The sequence below is a fragment of the Chlamydotis macqueenii genome, chromosome 23 (genome assembly GCF_036417535.1).
Source record: "Chlamydotis macqueenii isolate bChlMac1 chromosome 23, bChlMac1.mat, whole genome shotgun sequence".
Lineage (NCBI taxonomy): Eukaryota > Metazoa > Chordata > Aves > Otidiformes > Otididae > Chlamydotis > Chlamydotis macqueenii.
In genome coordinates, this window is record NC_141578.1 from 1,811,916 (window position 1) to 1,832,915 (window position 21,000).

At 45.4% G+C, this 21,000-nt stretch overlaps 1 protein-coding gene across 1 annotated transcript in view; it reads left to right on the plus strand.

Annotated features, from left to right (window-relative positions):
- PKP1 (plakophilin 1) overlaps positions 1-21,000 on the plus strand; it is a 42,395-nt gene that overhangs the window by 19,209 nt on the left and 2,186 nt on the right. Inside the window, exons 4-11 of the mRNA XM_010118629.2 lie at positions 7,165-7,309; positions 8,811-9,018; positions 9,773-9,950; positions 12,049-12,163; positions 13,298-13,453; positions 13,557-13,733; positions 15,788-15,941; positions 16,454-16,640. Coding sequence (XP_010116931.1) covers positions 7,165-7,309; positions 8,811-9,018; positions 9,773-9,950; positions 12,049-12,163; positions 13,298-13,453; positions 13,557-13,733; positions 15,788-15,941; positions 16,454-16,640 — 1,320 coding nt within the window. The remainder of the gene's footprint in view (positions 1-7,164; positions 7,310-8,810; positions 9,019-9,772; positions 9,951-12,048; positions 12,164-13,297; positions 13,454-13,556; positions 13,734-15,787; positions 15,942-16,453; positions 16,641-21,000) is intronic.

The following is a 21,000-nucleotide window of genomic DNA, read 5'->3' on the forward strand; positions in this document are numbered from 1 at the left end:
GCTTGGGGCACGGCTCATCTGGCAGAACTGGTTCTGATGAGGCTTCCAGTCATAGGCTCAGCTGGGGCTGTGTCCCCTGAGTAAATCTGATTTGGCTGGGGGACACCCCCCTGCTTCATGTGAAACCCACTGCAGAGCTGGATTCGTCCGGAGGGCAGTTTGTACAAACGTTTCTGCTCTTGACTCAAAGGAGATGACATTGGCAGCAGTTGTCCATATTGCTTTGGAAACATTCTAAGGACATGTCCTCTTTGAAAAAAATTCCTTACTTGGAATGCCATTAACCCTTGTAAAGCATCTGGCAGGTTGCTGTTAGTCTTGATCTGGAATGTGCTTTTGTTGGGAAGGGACCTTCAGAGACGGGTTAGGACCACATCTGGGCTGTCTTTGCTGTGTGGGACTGTCTCTGGTTGGAGGATTCTGCACTTGGAGAGCTTGATCTTCATTTGAGTAGCCTGATCTTTGGGTAGGGAGGGGTTTTCTTGTAGGCATGCCATTATTAACCTCTGCAAGCAGGAAGAGGGGTTAGCTGGGTAATAGCTACAGGTAGTTTCCTGTTTGGGGCTCTGTTCTTTCTATTCTAGTAGTTCTTCAGGTAGGATTTTTGCCTTTATAACAAGGATAATCTTATATTCAGTTTTCATGCAGCAAATCTCCTGTGTAGGTGGATAACTCATCTGCAGGTTAGCAAACTGTCTCTATGAGCAAGGGAAGGACTGGATAGTTTCCAGGCTTTCAGAGGTGATCCCGTGGGGTGATTTCCATTGGTGTGAGAGTGGTTCCAGGGGGATCTGTGATCCTCTGGGTCTGTCTGTGACACAAAACTGCTCTGTGATGCAGCGACAGTGGACAGTGTCAGCTCTGGTTCAAGAGCTGTGCTCCTCAGAGAGCAGATCCCCATGGATCTGATCTCCTTGGGTGGCGAGAGATGAAAAAGGGGTCACTGGATGTTCTCAGGTAGTGAGAGTGGCACGTGGAGATCAAAATACTGAGTATACAAGGACTGTCAAACTATGTGTACTGAACAGTCCCTCTGCATTTGGTCACAATTTTTTTTAATTTCTCAAACTATTCTTGATCATGTGATTGCTTCCATTTATTGAACTGGCTTTGGCTGTGTAAGACATAGAAGAGCCATCTTTTTGATAACTATCTCTCAGAAGAGTCCTTCCTCTTACAGAAGCAGCTCTACTAGATGAGAGCACCTTTCCTCCAGCTAGCTGATGAGTAGTTTAACACCTAAATGTTTTTTGGGAAAAACCATTCTATGATTCTACAATAAACCAAACCATGCTGTACTGTATGTACTCCATAGTACTGGTTCTGGTGATGAAATCTGTGTTTTGCACTGTTTGTTCAGATCAGGTGGTTGAACAGTACTGACTTGTTTTGAGAAACCTCCTTCTCAAGTATCTTCTCTTCTGAAGTTCATGGATTATTCTGGTGGCTCCTGCCCAAAGGCAGATCTCAATGAGCACCACACATATTTTGCCAAAATACGGCTCTCTGGTTTGAGCCCTTCTACCTGGTAGAGCTGGAGGGAGTGTTCTTGGTGTCCAGGGCTCCCTTTTTTCCCCAGAATCCTTCTCAGTTTTGGGCTCTTGTGACATTCTGCAGATCTGCAGCCTTTCATCCTGGCAGCAACAGTGGTTTCAGCAGCTGGTGAAGACTACACACATTTGCCTGCTTTTAACCACTGTGTCTGTTGGGTGATGCCTGAAACACACTCCAGGTGACAGCGTCTCATCTTGAGCAAGCCAGCTTTTAGATAAATAAGGTGTTGCAATTCAGCCCAGTCATGAAAAAAAAGTCTCTACACCCTCCTGGGTCATCAGGTAGTGATAACAAGAGCCAGTAAAAAAGGATGTGATGTTTAATGCATCCTAGAAAACTTCTGAGTCTTTGTCCCCCTCCAAGTGGAACTTGAGGTACAGGAAAACTATTGCTGTCACCGGCTGACATTGTGTTCGTTCTGCTTGCAGACGTGTTGCACGTAGAGCTTCAGATACCACAGGCACACAGGACTGACAGCCCAGGGCCAGGCTAGGTCGTGGCACGTGGTGGCTGTGGCTCTGCAATAGTCTGTGCAGGAGTCAACTGGTTGTATGCATATCACTTCTTCAGGGGATTCTGCATCTGAGCTGGGTGCCCATTACCGCTGCAGAGGTGCAGCCAGCGGACAATGGAGCTGAAATCAGTGAGTTACCCCCTAACAAAGTCAGTGCCTCTTGGTTGACTGCAGGGGAAACCCAGGTGTCTGAGCTGGGGACATTACTGAGAGGCCAGACTAATCCCATCCCTTCTGAAGGACTCAGAGTATTCTCATTTGTGAAGGTGAAGAGATGAGCTGGGGTGTCTGCAGACATTCCCCAGCTTATGGGTTGCTGATATAGATCGGGAGCCATGAACAGACAGCTATGATACGCGTTATCTTCCATAATACCACATGCACCTTTGGCCTCATTTTAAGACATGGATGCATTTGTCTTTGGTGTTCTCTGTATATGGGAGAAAGAGCCTAAACCACCTCTGAGCAACCTGATCTGGTTGGAGATGTCCCTGCTCCTTGCAGGGGCGTTGGACTGGGTGGCCTTGAAAGGTTCTTTCCAACCCAAACTGTTCTGTGATTCTGTGATTCTGTGACTAGAGATCATGTGAAAGAAAATGTCTCTCAAGGCACCTGGAAATATGTAGTATTGTGGTGCTACTGTGTTAAGGGCCTTGAATACCCTGGCTGGCAGCTACGGAGGAGGCAGTAAAGGCTGGGGCAACCCTTTGGATTTTCATATTTTCACATTTGTCTGTGACAATGCTGGCTCAGCCCAGACCGGGCTGTAGCAGCCTCTGCGAGCTGTGGCTAAAGTTCAGAGACAGTAAGCGTGTGTCCTTGCCGTAGTTCAGCCTCGATCAGGACCAGACTACCCAGTCTCACTCCCCCCACCCTCCTTCTTCACTGACCTTGGTGTCTGCAGCCATTCCTCTCACAAGAAATTCTTCACAACAGGCAGACAGACACCTCTCAGGATCCTTCTACATCTCATTCACATCTCATCTCCTCTCCCCTTCTCTCAGCTGGGCCGGGCCGAGTTGGGCCCAATTGCCGCCCGGCGGGAGGCCAGAGGGTGAGGCCTACAAGGCTCACGCCTCCCCATCTTTGCGCCCGCTCAGCCGCTTCACATCTTCTCTTTTTTTTTTCTGTTTTCCCCTTCTTAAATACATTATCACAGAGGCATTATCACGGGACGTTCTGCTACCAATTGGCTCGGCCCTCGCCAGCAGCAGGTCCACCCTAGGCCCAGCTGAGTCCACTGGACACAGGGGAAACAAATTCTAACAATTTCTTACAGAAGCTGCCACTGTAGCCCCCCCTCACTAAACAAAACCAGAACAGTCCTGTAACCATTCATTCCTAGGCAGGAGGTCAGTCTCTCTGGAAGTACTATAAACAGTGAAAACAGAAAAGTTATTGAAAGAGTCAGAAAAAGTACTGAGGGTGTTTTCTGATAGATGTCCTCTCTTTTGGGATAAACCGAAGGGGATCAGTATGAAAACATAAACTGTCCAGGGCTACGCCACACGATGAAAGCAGAAGCAAGTACAATGATAGGCACTTTCATTTTGTTTTGTTCTTATTTAGGATAAACTGCTTCTAAAAATTACTGTATCATGGTGCTGGCTTCTTGTGATGTGAACTTCTCTGCACTGTTTGCCTCCAAAGCCATCACCGTGGAGCTGCGCACGGTGCTGTCCTGGCAGGGTTCATCCCGCACATTGCTCGTGGTGAGGATCCCCTCCTCTCTGACCCAGTGCCACTCCGTGCCCATCTTCCCTGGTGTCTACCCACCAAGTGGAAGCACCAGCTGAGCTTTCAACGGCACCAAAACCTCGGTGCCATGTCCCACGGGTGGACATGGCTGCTTGGCATGGAGCGTGGCTACCGGGTTTGCTCCAGTGTGACCTGACTCTGGAAGGCTTGGATGTGGCTAGACACTCTGGTTTTAGTGTCTTCAGTCTAATTTTCTTAATGAAAAATTAAATTTGTTAGAGTTTTCTGGCTTCCTCCTCTCCTGGTACTGGTAGCCCTAACAACCAGGATGGAGATTTAGATCTGATCCACACAAACCCATCTGCAAATGCAAAGTGAACCAAAGGCATTAGTATCAAATGAGGGAATTTGCCTTTCTGTGATACTGATCCTCTTCAGTATTTGTTTCCCTTCCACACCTGAATCTGATAATCTAATTTGTCTCCTGTTGAATCATTTCTAATTGAGGTCTCTCGCTATTCTGATTGCTTCTTTCTTGTGGAAGAACAACCACCTTTGGAGCTCTTCCTACCAGACACATTGGCCCAGGTTGGCGATGGCCACAGTCCAATAACTTGTCTTGGAACAGGCTGTTGTTCTCGGAGAGTAGATCTGGGTAGGAACATCCCCGACTGGCTGGTGAACAATCTCCCATTAGCACAGGCTCTGCCAAGGTGATTATATTCTCAGCCAGAAATCACTGCGGCTTCTCAGGCGGCATAACCGAGCCCGGCTGCTCACCTTCTGTGAACTTCTCCTGTTGGTGAGCCAGCAGCAGAAATAGGACCTTCTCCATCTTTTCCCATACGGAACTGGACTTGGATACCTTGTTTTCCCCTCCTGAAGTAGAGTTTGGCCCTCCTATGGAGCAGATGTATAGAAAACTACCTTCCTTGAACAGCTGGACAAAGTGAACATACTTCTTTCTCATAAAAAGGGCACCTGATATAGGGGTTTTCTCAAGTTGCTAAATTTAAAACAAACCAAAACAAATGTTATTACATAGGCTGCATGGACACTGACCTGGTATTTTTATTGATGTGCCTCCCTCCCTACTCTGCCAGTCTGAATTCTGAAAGAAGTCCCTCTGGTGCTACTCATGCTGGGCCCATTGGTGTCTCAGCTCTGTTGTGTCTCTCAGGAGCGTGAAAAAGACTGAGAAAATCACAGCATCCTGAATCTAAACGAAAGATTTCTGAGGTGCCAAAGTTTCTAGTTCAAACTTTGTCTTTCCAGTTTTGTGTTTCCTTGTTGCAAGTGTAACGGAAGTTTCTTGGAGCCAAGTTTTGACAGAGGTTCAAACTGATGAAAAATCCTATGATGAAGTGATGCTTTATTGTTAGTGTAGAATTAAAAGTGGAATGAGGCTCATCTAATCCGAGACATTGAATACTTAAGGTCCAGTCCAAGACTGTTGTCTGTCATTTCCATATATCAACAGAGGCAGAGGTATTTCCAGAGGGCAGGTCTTCCTGTCTTAGGAAAAATGGCTGAGACACAAAGGCAAGTTGTTCTTCAGAAGGACCTATTTCTCTCCATTGAGTACACAGTTGCTTAAATGATTAATTTAAGCTGAGTGCAACATTATACCGGTGAGGGTAGGGGAGACAAAACAATCTTTCATGTTGTCTTCCAGTGTCAGCATAATTGTTGGCTTTTGTTATTTTTAAATGAAATTTGCTATAGAATTGTGGATATTATTCACTGACCCATGCTATGTGGGGGTGAACATTTGGATGCTTAAGGACAAATTATTTTATCTTGTTGTAAGCTACTGGAGGTCGTGATCACACTTGGGTGTCCTTTCTAGACCTTTATTTTTACATTTCTTTGGCACAATCAAAATGAGTCTGCAGATCCCGTGTCTAGATGAAGCCGCTCCCTCATAGTAATATTTAATACTTTGAATGGAATAGGTTCATTTAAAGAACTTATTAAAAACCACTCAATTTTGTTAATCTATTAAATTGTCTGAAGATGATCAGCCCCTCTACATAGTCACTAGTACGACATGGAGCAAGAGCTTGTACAAATTAGTGTGATTCAAACAGGAACGGATCTCCCCGGTCTCCAGGTAAAATTCCCCATCAGTCGCAACCGGATCCTGAACAGGGAATAACATCGGTCAGGCACAACAATGACCCAGTTGTCCTAGCAAAGCCCCTACACTTTTTCATTTCATTCACTATGAACAAAGCATTTCCCACTTGTATTCCGTCACTGCTGAAATGGTAATATCAGACAGGAGTTTGGAGTTTGACTCTTCTCAGTCTTGAACTTTGCATGATTGTTAACTCTGGTGCGAATTAACCCAGGCACTGATGCTGTGAGCTGGGATCCCACTGCAGCCAGGTGCAGGCCTAAGGGGCAAGGATGGTAAGAAGAGGTAGTAACTTGTATTACACTGATATAACTGGAAACACAGACAGGCTTTGCAGTTCAGAGCCTCTTCATCAGTCTGAAAGTTTTTCTAATTTCTACCCTTTTCTAATTTGATGCCGTTAAAACATCACAAAGGATGCTAAATAAGTGCAAGCCAAAGAGAGCAGGACCTTTGTATTTCTAAACAAGGAGACAAATCTTCAGGTGTTTGTATTCTTCCCAAGGTTTCAGCCCTGCTCCAAGCCCGAGGTATTCATTTCCTTCCTCTGGAGTCTGTAGGCACATTCTTTACCTATAACAGGGTATGATGACGGTGGCCAACTTTTGTGAAGAGCTTGGAGACTACCAATGTAAACATACCCTGGGAGCAGGATGCCTCAGTGCTGTTATTAGTATTTCATAAACTCAATATTTGTCCATCCCCATCACTCCAGATGTGCCTGTTGCCTTTTCCTAAGGGATCTGCTCTAGCCTCCGAGACCATCAACTGCTCTCACATTTTTGCTTCCACCACATCTCACATCAAAGGATCACATGCTGTGGGAAAGGTATCCACCTACTTTAGATTGTCCTAATAACCTGATGGATGGTTTCACTCTTGTCCACTAATTCTTTTATGTGAGGAACAGTGAATACTGGTTCTCTATTCCTTAATCCTTCCACCTTAGACGTGATTAGACATCTAGCACCTCTACCAAGCTTTCATTTTCTGTCTGTCTCTTTTGTTTCTGGATAGACTGGATCCATAACTTCTTAGCCTTGGTGTCCTCTACTGTATCTTTTCCACTTTTATAATCTCTTTTTTTTTTTTTTTTTTTTTTTGAGACAGAGAAGTGCACTAGGGATGGACCATGTGGTTTATGTGGTGATGTGATGATATTTTACATTTTGGAGTGGTTCCTTCCTAATAATTCCCAGTACCAATGTAGCCCTTTTGGCTGAGCACTCAACCAATGCTGTATTTCTCTTTAACACAGAATGTGTGGTGACGAGATAGACAGCGGTACAATGACCATCCAGAAAGCCATACAGCTTCTGTGCTCCTCTGATGACAAATACCAGGCCATGGGTGCTTACTATCTCCAGCACACCTGCTTCCAGGACGAGTCTGCCAAGCAAGAGGTGAGCAAACTCCTTCAGAGCTCTGCTGTCACACTGGATGTGATAGCACATAAGATGGATGAAACTGGTTTTCCTCAGTACCAAGGATCCATAGATCCCCTTGATTTTCATGACAGAGCCTTACTCCTTGTTACTCACACTCAGGAATTAATTAAGTAGAGTTTTCAACTGTTAGTGGCCACTTTCTCTTAATAGCAGTCAGATCATGATTTTAACACAGGGAGACTTAACCAGGCAGCAGAGGAGACGGTGTCCACATGATGGCCATAAGCTGCTGTGACACAGATTGATGGGTTTTGGAGATACAGGAGCAGCCATCCAGATGCGGTGTCCTCTTCTGGATAATGCAACTTATTTTTCTTTTGCTCTTACTCTACAATTACTACATTTATGCCAACATGCAGCAAAGGAGGCAGTCTCAAGGATGGATCTGCTGTAGCAAGACTGTCATAAAAAGTTTATCCCCACCCTGCTGTGTTTGCAGTCATGCAGACATGGGTTTATCAAGATACCATCCCCGTAGAGGTGGCTTTCCAATTCCTGGCACAATAGTGGAGCTGAACATGCTGGTACAGCGTGGGGATGTACCTCTGTGCCCTTGCTGCAGCTGAACGGAGGGCAGGTACCCCAGCGTTACAGTCGCTAATTGTGGGGTGGCCACACCCTTTGTTACCGTTGAAAACACTGAGCCTGGCCTGTCCCATCATTTCCCAGAAAGATGTGTCAGAGCAGGTATGTGACTCATCCGAGCGCATGCTTGTTTTCTCTCCTTTCTGAAAGGCACTCATTCATTTTCTGTTGTCAGCAAATCTCCAGCCGATGGGTTGGTTTGGGCCAGGACACCTTCATGTCCCTGGGAGACCTGGCACAGAGGGCATCCGATAGTGGGAATCCTCATCATTTTGGAGAGCTCAGCTGGAGGAATTTACCTTCGAATATCCCCAGCATGCGTGTGGTGTTCTGCGAATCAGGGTCCATACCCTTTCCTGATGCTGCCCCTGTTGAGTGCTGGAGTACGGCTCAGTACCGCTGCTGGCTGACCTTGAGGTGTTTACGCTGTACCATGACCATCCCTCTAAGCTGAGCCTGTGATTTTAGGGTGCAGATAAATTACAGTATCATGTCGTTATATTGCTGTAAATGGCCTCTACATATAGACAGGGCAACATTTTCACCTGATGTAAACTGATGGAGGCAGGTGAAAGTTTGTGGGAGCAGGGACGTTTACATCAGCAAAGGATTCAGACAATGACCATTACTCATAGATGTCCATTTATAGAGTTTAAGCTCCAATCTCAAGGTGAGCACCTTTGTGCTCATCACCTACGCCCTGAAGAAGACATCTCATGCTCTAGCCATCCTTTACTGCCAGATCTCCTTTTCCAGCTCCCACGAGTATGTGCCATGTTGACTCCTTGCAGTGCCGTGACAGTTCTAGTTGTCCTTGTCCCAGCGATGCTCTGCGCACCGTGCTGATGGCAGCATGTCTTTCCTGGTACAGGTCTATCGGCTGGGGGGAATCGCCAAGCTCGTTGAGCTGCTCCGCAGCACAAACCAGAATGTACAGCGGGCAGCAGCTGGAGCCCTCCGAAATTTGGTCTTCAAGAATCCAACCAACAAGATAGAAACCCGGCGGCAGAATGGGATAAGGGAGTGCGTGAGCCTCCTACGGAGGACGGGGAACACCGAAATTCAGAAACAACTGACAGGTAAATACCACCCTGCTCAGCCTTCAGCAAGGACCTTGCTCCTCCCTGCCTGTGGTCCATGTTGCTCCAGCACCCAAAGGCCCAGTAGCCATGGTCCTGCCATGCCACAAAGAGGACTTTTTATGCTCCTGCCGCACCAAATGGCAACCTGAAACAGAAGGCAGAGGAGGTCCTGGCCCTTCGATGTCCCGTAAGGGTTCCTCACATTGTAAGTGCCCACTGGGGAATCACCCACCCCAGGTTTTCCTCCATAGCTGTGGTGACCCTTCCATTCCCATGCCTTCCTGCACTCCTGGCCCCCGTGCTGTTCCCAGGGAAAACCAAGGGTGCTAGCAATTGCCATATGGTTGGATAGGTTATCTCATTGATTTTTCACCTTTTCTTGAAGGATTGATGTGAGTTTGTTGGTGCAGGTGACCCTTGTCTGTGACTGAAGCCCTGCGTGCAAACCTTTATGAGATCCCTGGAGAATCACCTTCCCTCTGCAACCTAATGGCAATAAACACCAATTCTGGGAGGAGGGAGGATGCTTAGATGCCCGCCTCGACACGATACTACACTCCTGTTGCCCATCCTGCCTGTCTCCCGTAGGGATGGATGGAGAGTAGGGCTTGGGGCAGCCTCTGCACCTTTAGTTCAAAGAGGGACGGAGTGAAGAAGGGCTTTTTTTTTTTCTGGAAATCACTATGACCTGAAGACAGTTTTGAATGCATGGTGACCCTCTGCTTGAGCTTGTCTCCCATTTCCTTCCCAGGATTGCTCTGGAACCTCTCCTCCACCGATGAATTGAAAGAAGAGTTGATACAGGAGGCCCTCCCCGTCTTGACAGACTGTGTTATCATCCCTTTCTCTGGCTGGTCTGATGGCAGCTGCAATAGGACAAGAGAAATTATTGACCCAGAAGTGTTCTTCAATGCTACAGGATGTTTGAGGTGAGTCATTAAGCAGGGACTTATTGTAGCTTATGTCTGTTGACAAAACCTGAAGCTGTCTAAACCCTCTTACAATAAGCTAAAGACATGCCCACTGCAACTCTGTTAATAAAAAAATTCTCCTTGACAAAGTTTTCCTGACCAAGAGAAGGTGCTGAAAAAATCAAACATAAAATATTTTTTCCTAGTAGAGCTTTTTTTTTTTAAAAAAAAAAAAAAAGTTTGTACTTGCAAAGACTCTCAAAAAATATAAGTTGCTTTGTCATGGGAGAGCTGCAATACTGAAACCTGATGATGATTAGCTCAGACCAGGGAACCTGGCTTTTTTTTTGCCCTTAGATTTTTGAGGCTTCCAGAGAAAATTTTGGTTGCTAGAAAACTGGTTTGGGTTTTAGGTGACAAAAAGACAGAACCCTCTATGTGGGGAAAAAAGCATTTCCCCACTGATTTTAATAACTGTTTTAGTATAGAGCAGTCCCATTGCCCTGGACTTTTCCTGCCTTATTTCATCAGGCAGCTTAGCTACAAAAGAGGAGGTGCAGACTGAGCCCAGAGTAGTTTATTTTTTTCACGGGAAAGCCAGAGCCCTTTTAGAGAGGATCTTCGCCCCAACTTGCTGTTTCTCCTACCACCCTCCTCCACTTGGATGAGAGCTCCTTGTCTCACTGGGAACGAGTGGGGAAAAAAAAATACCCAGTATAATTAGGTACTTTCATCAACTGAAGCTCTCCCCGAGGGAGCGCAGCGCCGACCGCACCCTTACCAGACATGCAGCTAGTAGGAGCTGTATCTGCTTATGAAACGCAATGGGTGAATACGGTAGGGGCCTTCTGAGACGTGATACTATCGTCTTCTGTGGCTGGGAACCGTGTCTGGAAGATGGCGAGTGCTGCTCCCTTCCCTGTCTTGGAAAGTGCCTTCCCCATGCAGTTGCACATCGGAATGTGCAGTGTACATCGCATATGAGGTCCTCCATCTCAACCCACTGAAGCCACAAAATATCCCATTAAGAAAGAGTATGATGATCTCTGTGGAGTTTAACTCCAGGCGGACTCTGTCTCCTGAGACTTATCACTGTCTGTAGCGGTAATACCCCACACCCCCAGTGAAGGCTGCTGGATGCAGGTCAGCAAGGGAGCTCAAGAGGCTGGGGAGAACAGGACTGGGGACCAAGCTGACTAAGGAAAGCAGGACAGTTGGGTCTGGAGCCCTGGCTCCAAGAGGTGAGCCGGCATTGCTCTGACTCACTGCCCTGCCAGATCATAATGCAGAGATGAGAACAGCCTTGGGTTTGCCCTGGGCTCGAGCCATTGCTGCTCAAGCATTTCTGGATTGCAGATGAATTCATGTTAATGAGGAGGCTGCAAATCACAGCGCACATCAAATCCAGTTCTGGAACGCCTGGAGTGAATATCTCACAACGACTGCCAGCCTCTCTTTGTTTTTCATTTGCAAGCTACAAGGCAATAAAACAGAGAAGAAAAAACCCCAACAAACCAACAAAAAACATTTCCTGTTACTGGAAAAATTCTCCCATCCTGGCAGGAACCAGTGCTTAGGAACACATTGCAACATTACAAACTGATCAACCCCTCTGGTCAGAGCAATTGCTGCTCTTCAGCATTTCTGCCCTTGTTTCCATGCAAATACTGCTGTTGACTCTGTGTACCTCCATGCTGACAACCATTTGCACGTTCCTGATACTCACAATAATCACAGGTGGTCTTCATTCAGTGTTCTCTTTGGAAACACCTCCAAGGAGGCAATGAGTCTGTGTAATGTCACAAGCATAGACTGAGGCGAAATATTGCTGAAAATTACTCTCACTAGGAGGATGCCTTCTATGCAGAGTTCCTTAATAGGACATTTTCCTAGATTAAATCAATCCAAAAAAGCATCAAGAGAGCTGTACAGCAGTGCAGTCCTACAGAAAGTCTCCAAAATGAGAGCAGTACACCAGCCTTGCTGAATCTACAAAAATATCCTTAAATTCAATTACAGGCATAGCCAGAATGGAGCCCATAGAGACCAGTAAGTGAACCCAACTAATCCTCTCTCCTCCTTCTCTCCTGACATGCTGTGCGATGGCTTTCTTCAGAAACTTGAGTTCTGCAGACATGGGGCGCCAGACCATGAGGAATTACCCTGGCTTGATCGATTCAGTCATGACTTACACCCAGAACTGCGTGGCTTCTAACCGACCCGATGATAAGGTACAGATGCTCACCCCGAGCCACTTGCCCTGTAATTAATAATTGCAATTTTGGGAATACCTGAAAATCCCTTTCAAACAAACACAAGCAGGTGTTGAACTCTTTGTGGCTGCTCTTCACCTCCCATATCTCAGTGCTCTCTGTTGTAGAATGACAAATCCTTTGTGCTCTGGGCCTTGAGAAGAGATGTGTTTTACAATTTCCCTTTACCAAACACAAAGACACAGCAAAACATTTTGGCTCCTGAGCCTCCAGTATGCTCCCTTCCCTCCTCCTCCCACCTTGGGATCCTTTCAGCATCTTAACCTCCATCTTTTGCTCTTCCCACTACCACATCTCCAAGTTGGCATCACATTCAGCAAGAAGCCAGGTGCTGGCATCTTTCTGCTGATTCCCTGTGACTCTGACAGCTGTGTGTAAATGGCACTTACCTTGGACAAAATAATGTTTATAACCACATTTTCAACACCTGTGATACTAGCCAGACACTCTGAAATCCTCAATGCCCAGCAAAGTACTAAAATTATTTAAAATGAGCTCAGAATTGAGCAAATCCTCTTTCAGGGACAGTTCCATTTCAGCAGCACATGCTGAACACAGCTCTTTGGAAACATAACCTTATGTTTTGGAGTTGGTTACGGGTATCTAGTGAAAATTCTCCCTTACTCTTTACACGGGGCACTCTTTGACATCCAGGTAAAAGCCTATTCTTGGTAAAAAATATCCCCTCATCTGCAGCTGTGGCTTGGATAAAGTCATTGGAAGTTGACTAAAGCTAGAAGACTTTCAAGATTTGTCATTTCACGGCAGGCAGTTTGATATAACCACCCTCTGCACTCATGCTCTCTTTTCCTGTTGATCAGCTCTGCTGTGGCAGTGGGACCTAACGAGGTTCACTGAGTTAGTCAGCTCGCTGACATCCACAATCAAGCATTTGGGCTATGTGGTCTTCGTTCCCGTCTACCTCCTTCTTCTTCCTCATCCATTGCTTCATTAAGCAGAGTTAGGAGCTCTAACTGCTCAAAAAAGCTAATTGTGGCATGGTACATGTCTTCTCTGTAGCTATAGCAGGTGCTGTTCCATATCTTTCTGCCTAATGTGATGCTTGCATTTTTATTCTGGGGGCGATTCCAGTCTGTGGAGAACTGCCTCTGCATCCTGCACAACCTCTCCTACCGCCTGGATGCCGAAGTTCCCAACAAATACACCCAGCTCAACCACATGGCCCGGAGCGTTTATATGGACAAAACTCTCACAGGCTGCTTCAACAGCAGGAGTGGTAAAATGGAGGTAAGATGTGCCGCACAGGGTTTGGAAATGGGATATTCAGCCCCAGGCAGGGGCTGCAAGCGAGGAGCCGGATCTGAGCTTCCCGTTTCTCATCTCTTTGTAGAATGACGAGTACGGCGTCCCCCTTCCTGAAGAAGATTTTAAACCCAAAGGACCCAGCTGGCTCTACCATTCTGATGCCATCCGCACCTACCTGTCCCTGATGGATCAGAGCAAGAAGGATGCCACCCTGGAAGCATGTGCTGGAGCTCTGCAGAACCTCACTGCGAGCCGGGGGCTGGTAAGCGCTTGTATCTCCTCTGCAAACACACAGCCAAATGTGTCAGCACTTCACAGTAACCAGAAAGGAAAATGCTCTCCTTAAACCTCAGGGCTCTATTGCAAGTTCTTCCACTGGGGATGCTCCAGTTGAGGCATTTATTAGTGCCAAAACCAGAATATTATGGGGACCTATAATCGGCATCCCAAGGGTCTACCCCAGATCCATACACTTCCCAGGGGCTCTTCTAGGTTGGTCATACCACCAGCATCTCCTGGTATTGGTGCCCTGCCCCAGGACACCAGTGAGGATGTGCACAGATGTGCACATGTGGACAGATGTCATTAAAGGAGAGAGAAGGGCTGTGCGGGCGCCGCCGCCTGTGTGTGTTTTTTATGTGGGAGGTGGCTCTAATAACAGGGTGGGTTGTGCTGTGGATTGTGGCTTGTCCTCACATCAGAGCTGCTTGTAAAGTAGCTCTGACAGATGTCCTAACCCATAGGTATGGCAGCGTGGAGGGGACACGGGCTGCGTGACGCTGTGGGTATTGCAGGAGCTGGGGCATGGCGAGGGCCACGTCACGACAGCAGCTCTGCTGTGCCCGACATCGCTACCATGGGCATGTCCTCACAGGCTGCGTTCATGTGGACAAACCTCAACTTGTCTGTTTGTGTCGAACTTCATCAATTCCAATTTAAATGAGATGGCTAGGGAGATAAAGAGATTATTGTTTCATAGGTAGGAGGGGCGTGTCACGTGTGCGAAGTGTTCCACCCAGAAACATGGAGTGATTCACGAGAGGAACCTTCGGTGCTAGGGCAGCATTAACCTGCCAGCTCTGATCTCCTGGGGGCTTTTGCTGCAAGTCTCTCAACGTGAAAATACTCTGGGAACATTTTTTACTTTTTTGCAGTTTAACTAAACAGTGGCACTAACAAGGTGGAGAGAGGCTGCTGCAGTGTAGGTAGAGCTGATCAGAGACATGGGGCTGGAGATACGTGCCCTACGGAAATGAAAAGGCTTTCAGCAATCAAGTTCATTACACGAGAATCTCTTTTGGGCAGGGGGGAACACAACAAACAAACAAAAACCAGCTCTGACAGTGTTGAAGGAACTTATTTCAGCCTTCTGGAAGGGAATGGTTGGAATTTACTTGGATGTGCAGAAGTGTCTTCTCCTTTCAAGGGTCTTACTGCAGCTCAGAGCTGGAGTTGGGGTGGGTTGCTGGGTTTGCCATCACTTGAAGGAAAGGGAAACTGAGGACAAGCTTACAAAGCTTATGAGAACCCTGTAGTTTATAGAAGAGAACTCTGAATCTTTCTCAGATTCTCAGCTGATGTGAATTTGTAACATGGCACCTGTGCCTCCTGGAGCATGGGAGGGAAATTGGGTCTCAGCCCACTGGAAGAGGGTTGCCTTCCAGCCTATCCCCTCCATCCCCATGTCACTGTTGATGGACATGTGTCACTGGTGATGCAACAAACTCCAGCAGCCATTCTGACAGGGCAGTAGCTGAGAAGTTCTGTTGAAACTGTATCAGTAAGAAGACAATTTATTAAGGGTATGTGCTTCAGCATCCATGAACGCTCATCTGCATTGGCTGTGTCCTGAGATCTTCTAGATTTACATAAGCAAACACAAGGTCAGGATCCAAGTTCAGTATTTTTTGTCTTCATCTTGTTTTTTAAAGGTAGCGTTATCTGTTCCTATTCCAAAGTGTCCAGTTACTTGTGACATGGCACAGAGCTGCAAAGGCTTTGGGCAAGGGCAAGGGCAATGTGAACATGAAGGTAAAACTTCTCTGTGAGAATATTGTTTAGGTGAGCAACTGTTCCCACTCAGGCTCCAAAAAGAGGACAGAAGTGCCAGTTGTATCACAGAGGATGAGAGGCTGACTGCAAATGCCAGTGGAGAAGAGGGGTAAATGACAAAGTGAGTGGGATTATGGTAGCAGATGAAGGTATTACATAGATGCTTATTTTATGGTGTAGTCATGTGAGTCTGGCTCCATACATCATTCCAATTGTGTTCTCCCAGCATTAGAAGTCATGAGATATCTCTGTTCTGTGTCCTAGATGTCCAATGCAATGAGCCAATTGATTGGTTTGAAGGAAAAAGGTTTGCCTCGCATAGCACGGCTCCTCCAGTCCAACAGCTCTGAAGTTGTCCGGTCTGGGGCTTCTTTGCTGAGCAACATGTCCCGGCATCCTGTTCTCCACAAAACCATGGGTAAGTAATTTCCACCACAGTAGATTCCAGAAAAATGCCTAGTTTCTAAGTCTCTAATATCTGCCCACCTTGCTTTGTAAACCTCATAATAGGACTTAACCAAGCTCTGAAATTGGACAAAGCAGTGTCATTTCTTCTGGGCAAAAGGACAAATAGAAGTGATATCTGCAGGCTTAATCAACAAAATGTGTGCCATCTCACAGTCTCTACAAGCTGGGTTATGCTTTATAGAGAAAAACAAATCTGCAGGAACATGAGGATGACAGTGGTTTGGGAAATGAGTTGGACTTGACTACCCGTGAACAGTATCATTGCCCTTCCAGAGGCCTGCAGCACTCATTTTGTCTCTGAAAATCAAGTGATGACTATTATGACATTACTGTCCAGCACTATTAGTGCCTCCTTTCAAAGATAACACTTCATTATTGCACTGAATAGCGCTAACACAAATAGTATCATTCACTTGTGCTAGGTTTTATTTAAATGTTGATTGGAACATTCCACCTCTTTAGCTCACCAGGTGCTCCCAGATGTATCACGTCTCCTGTCATTCCAGTCTGGAAATACCAACAGCTATGGCGAGATCATGACATCAGCTTGTTACACTCTGAGGAACCTCATCATGTCCAACCCACACCTGGGAAAGTCTTACTTGACAAGCAACATGCTAAATAATGTAGTAAGCCTGTGCCGAAATGGGTGAGTTTGGGGCAGAAGGCACGGAGAGGGTCATGCACAGACATTTTTGAGCCCACACACTCAGTACAAAGCCAGAGTAATCCCAGAGACTTCCAAACGCCCTTCAGAGCCATAGTAAAGCATTGCTTTTTCCCTGAGCTTGTAAATTGAGAGTGCCAAAAAATTTCTAGTAATTTCTAGTATGTTGGTAGACACAAATCCTCAGCACTGGTTTCTTGGAAACAGGCACGAGCCATCCAGGGTGGGATTTGTAAAGGGGCCTCAGGAAACTTGCTGGCTGATTTTTAAGAAATTCTAAAAGGAACTGAAGGACCAACCTTAAACCCTGTTAAAAATTCCAGCCATCAAAACTGGGGATGTCAGGATGCGGCCTGACTCCCTAGCACATGAGCTTCCCACTCACAGCTTCCTGCAAACCTTATGATGAAGATCAAGTCTGAGAGTCAAGCACCGCTGATACACGGGGGTTATGCTTAGCTTTAGTGTTCAGATATATTCATCCTTCTGTTGGAATATCCACCTCAAGTGGCAAAGATGTAGCTGTGATGAAACATAAATATTATTATAAGTACCTCCCCTTCTATACTCACACATATTTTACAACAACTGAGCAATCCCAACCTATTTTATCACTTTTTCTTTTAGGACCTGGTGTGAGTTTTGGTGGTAATAATGACATCCTGCTTGTTACAGCCCCATGCGAAAGCTTGTCACTCCTTGCCAAGCCATATATTCATTTCTGGACAAACTGGTGCTAAACTTACATGATCTTCGACCATGTATTCTCCTTCCTGTACTTTCATCTCTCCCACCACTTGTCTCTCTTTTAAAATACCTTATACGAGTAACCTGTTGTTTTCTGTTGTGAAAAGACATTCACATGCCTTTTCCATCATCCTTTGATGAACTACTTGCAATCTACAGCTTGCAGAGAGTCTCTATCGTCAGTAGAAGTGGCCTCCTTGTTTAGTTTGGACCTCAGCCAAAGAACATTGGTCAGTTTGCTGCTTTGATGTGCTTCCACTCTACAACAAGCCCAATTAACATGAAACTCAGCCCTCTTCTAGGTCTTCATTGTTTTGAATGGTGTTAACTTCTGCCTAAAGTCCCTCTTTGGATCTCTCAGGCCAGTTGTCAGCTCATTTACTACTTCAACAAAGTGTTGCATAACTGGGGTTGTGCGTACCTTAATTGTCTTGACTGGTGTGATGAGCTTTGTTTGCAATGACTCACTAAACTGTGAGGAGTTACTAAACTCTGGAGATGTCTTCAGTGCGTTCCTCCTGCCTTTATCATTATTCCTTCTGAGAAACTCCCCAGTTCCTACAATGTCCAAAATTTCAGTTGTTCTTTTTCCTCTGTCATTCATTTCTGTCCCCAAATATTTTCATGCTGTTCAATTCTTACGAAAAAATGACAACAGTTTACACCCAGGACTGATCTTACTTATTTAATCCATGTCATTTTAGATTGTTCCCATAAAACCGATGTGAAAGAGATCTCGCCTCTAGTGACTTGGACATCTGCTAGTTCACAAGTTGGCTAACTTTTTCCCACTTCCCTGTATAGCCTGTGAAGATGAACAAGAAATTTTAGGGTGAGATTTGTCCAGTTCTACATCAGAAAGAACCTCACCCACCAGATGCAGCACCTCTACTGGGGGCTGTTGCCTGGGGCTGATGCAGACCCCATGCTCCCCAAACTGATGCTGAGTGTGGTGAGTTCCATGCTGTGAACCTCCTCCTTCCCAGAACCACAGCCAGCAGAAACAGAGAACAGAGGAGGTCTCAGTGGTGACCAAATAGCCATGGAGAACACCGTGCAATATTGCACCTTGGTAGTCTTTTGCAGTTTTCTCTGTTAATCTGCCTCAGTTTCCCCGTGGACACACTTCCCTCACCTCCAGCATTGGTGTTGGTTTGGTTGATGTGTCCACATAGTGCCTCCCTGCCTCTTCTGCCACCAAACAAATGTTTCTTTCCCTCTATTTTTGAGCTGATCTCTCTTTGCATTTGAAGCTGTAAACCATTAGTTCAATATACTTGAACAATTTTGTATTCATACTTTAGAAAGAGCTTCCAGGTAACAGGCAAGTACGTTATGGATCTTTTCCTTTCCCATGTTCTTCTCAAATGTCAGCCAGCACTCCTCAAAGCCGAGATTTCTTTTTCTGGATGTTTCTTGTAGCTGCAGTCTGAGTGAAAGGCATCAAAGGTTCAGCAGTTTATCTGATAGCTGTGGTTTCTTCTCCTTTCTGGAGCATTCCAATTCAATATTTGTCTCCATCTCCTGCATATGTCCTCATCTATGACACGGGCTTCATAGTGATGATAGTGGTCATTCACACTCTGTTATTTTTAATCCAAGTTGCCAAAATACTGAATATTACCTTTGGTTTTTGTTGGTGTTTCTGAAAATCAAGTTACTGTTGCTGATTTATTGTGGTCTGATACTCTTTTTGTCTTTCTTCTCCAACTGTCTGAAACATACTGCTTTGCGCATTTTCAAGCAACATTATTTCACCCACAAAATTATCATTTTTCTCAATAATTCTACTGGCTGCACTAAAAGCTTTAGAGCATCAGATTTGCGGTTCATCACACTATCCCTTATCACTTATTTCTTTCAGTTTCTCTTTGTTCGTTCACTTTTCACACCTTTTCTGTTATACAATTTTATTTTCCAGTTTAATTCTACTGTAACAGTTTATCAAAATCAGTCTTCCAAGGAACTCAGATCTTTCCTTGATTCTTTTCTGTGGAAGAGAGTTCTTCTTAGCCACCTTTCCAATTGCCCATTTCTTCCAAAGATTACACCTTGATATCAATTTTATAAACTCATGACATCCTGAAGAAGTCCTTCTTCCAAGAATTCTTTGGCATCTCCTGTGATGTACATACGGTTCTTGATATTTTTTTCCTTTGAGGAAACATTATTTCTCCCCATTGTTTGACAGACATGTACAAAAACCTTGTCTTTTGTGCTGCCCTCGTGCTTCCCCTCAGCCTCACCATCTCCTTCTGTTTAAGTTCTTCTTTGTGTTTTGTTGAGTCAATAGTTTGTCAGATGACTGCAGCCACTGCCACCAGTGAACATCTTCCCTGTTGTCCTTCCACAAATTTTTAGAAATAATTCTACTTGTAAAATCAAACTGTCCTTAAAATCAACTTTGATTTTCAGGTAGCTTGTTTTTAAGAAAGTGTTCCCCCAAATAAGCTGTCCTTGATATTCTGCTCCATGTTCTACACTGCTGTAGTCGCACACTATTCCCAGTACTTCTGTTTAGGACAAGCTGCGTTACCTACTGAAGCTGTAAATATACCTACTCCATCAGTTCATGCTTAATCATTTTATACCTAAATAGTAGCAGTAGATGAAACAGAGACAGTAGTAGAAACAGAGACAGTTTCAGTCCTTCAAATTAAGAGTGTTGCTAAGTTTGATGTGAAAAGAAATTTTTTTCGAGGTGTGCTCTGAAGTCACAATGGCAGAAAGCACATATTTGACATCACTAGAAGCAAATTATGACCAAAAAAAAAAGAAGAAAATTACTCTCACTGAGAAAGAAACAACTTAAAACAATGTCTTCTTGAAAAAGTGTCAAAGACATGCACTGACCATCTAATCATAGATACCTCTGAGTTTATTGGCTTTTAATGGCTTTTTAACCACAAACAATTTTTCAGCTGCAAATTTTTTTTTAAACATAGTCATTCTGGTGACAGAGCATAGGAGGGTTATAACCAGAGAAGTGATTTTGCAATAAAACCTAGTTCTCCTGCCCCAAAACCTTGCTCAAGAATTTCCAATTCTCCGCAGCTCCCCCAGTCCTCCGCGCAATACCAACGTGTGGGACCCGCACAGTCCCCTTGGAGCTCACGACCAGGTTACATTTGCTGATCTCTTTTAGGCTACACAGTCTTTGGTAACAACTGTTGTGTATATTAGAGAAATGCCTAAAAATTTACTGAATATGGTTACATTCCTGTCCTTTCATACTCAGAGTATGGTGCTTGCAGGTCCCAGGTTGCTCCTGATGCCCACTCTGTCGGTCCCATTTCTCACAGTCTGATGAGGGCTGATGGAGGAGAGAATGTTTTGTGAAGCTGTATCATGCAGGGAGGGTCCTGAATCTGGTCTCATACCTCTCCATCATCCTGGCTGAGACAGGCTGGGGCTGTCGCACTGAACCCAGAGCAGGAGTCTCCCACAGGCAGGACCAGGTCCAGCAGATCAGGAGCAGCGATAAGAACTAGAAAGGAGGTTTATAGGTTGTCGTATGAAATGTTCCAAAATTATAAAAGGTACTGCTATGACTCATGGTTTCGGAGCTGTTACGTGAGCAAGTATCTATTAACTT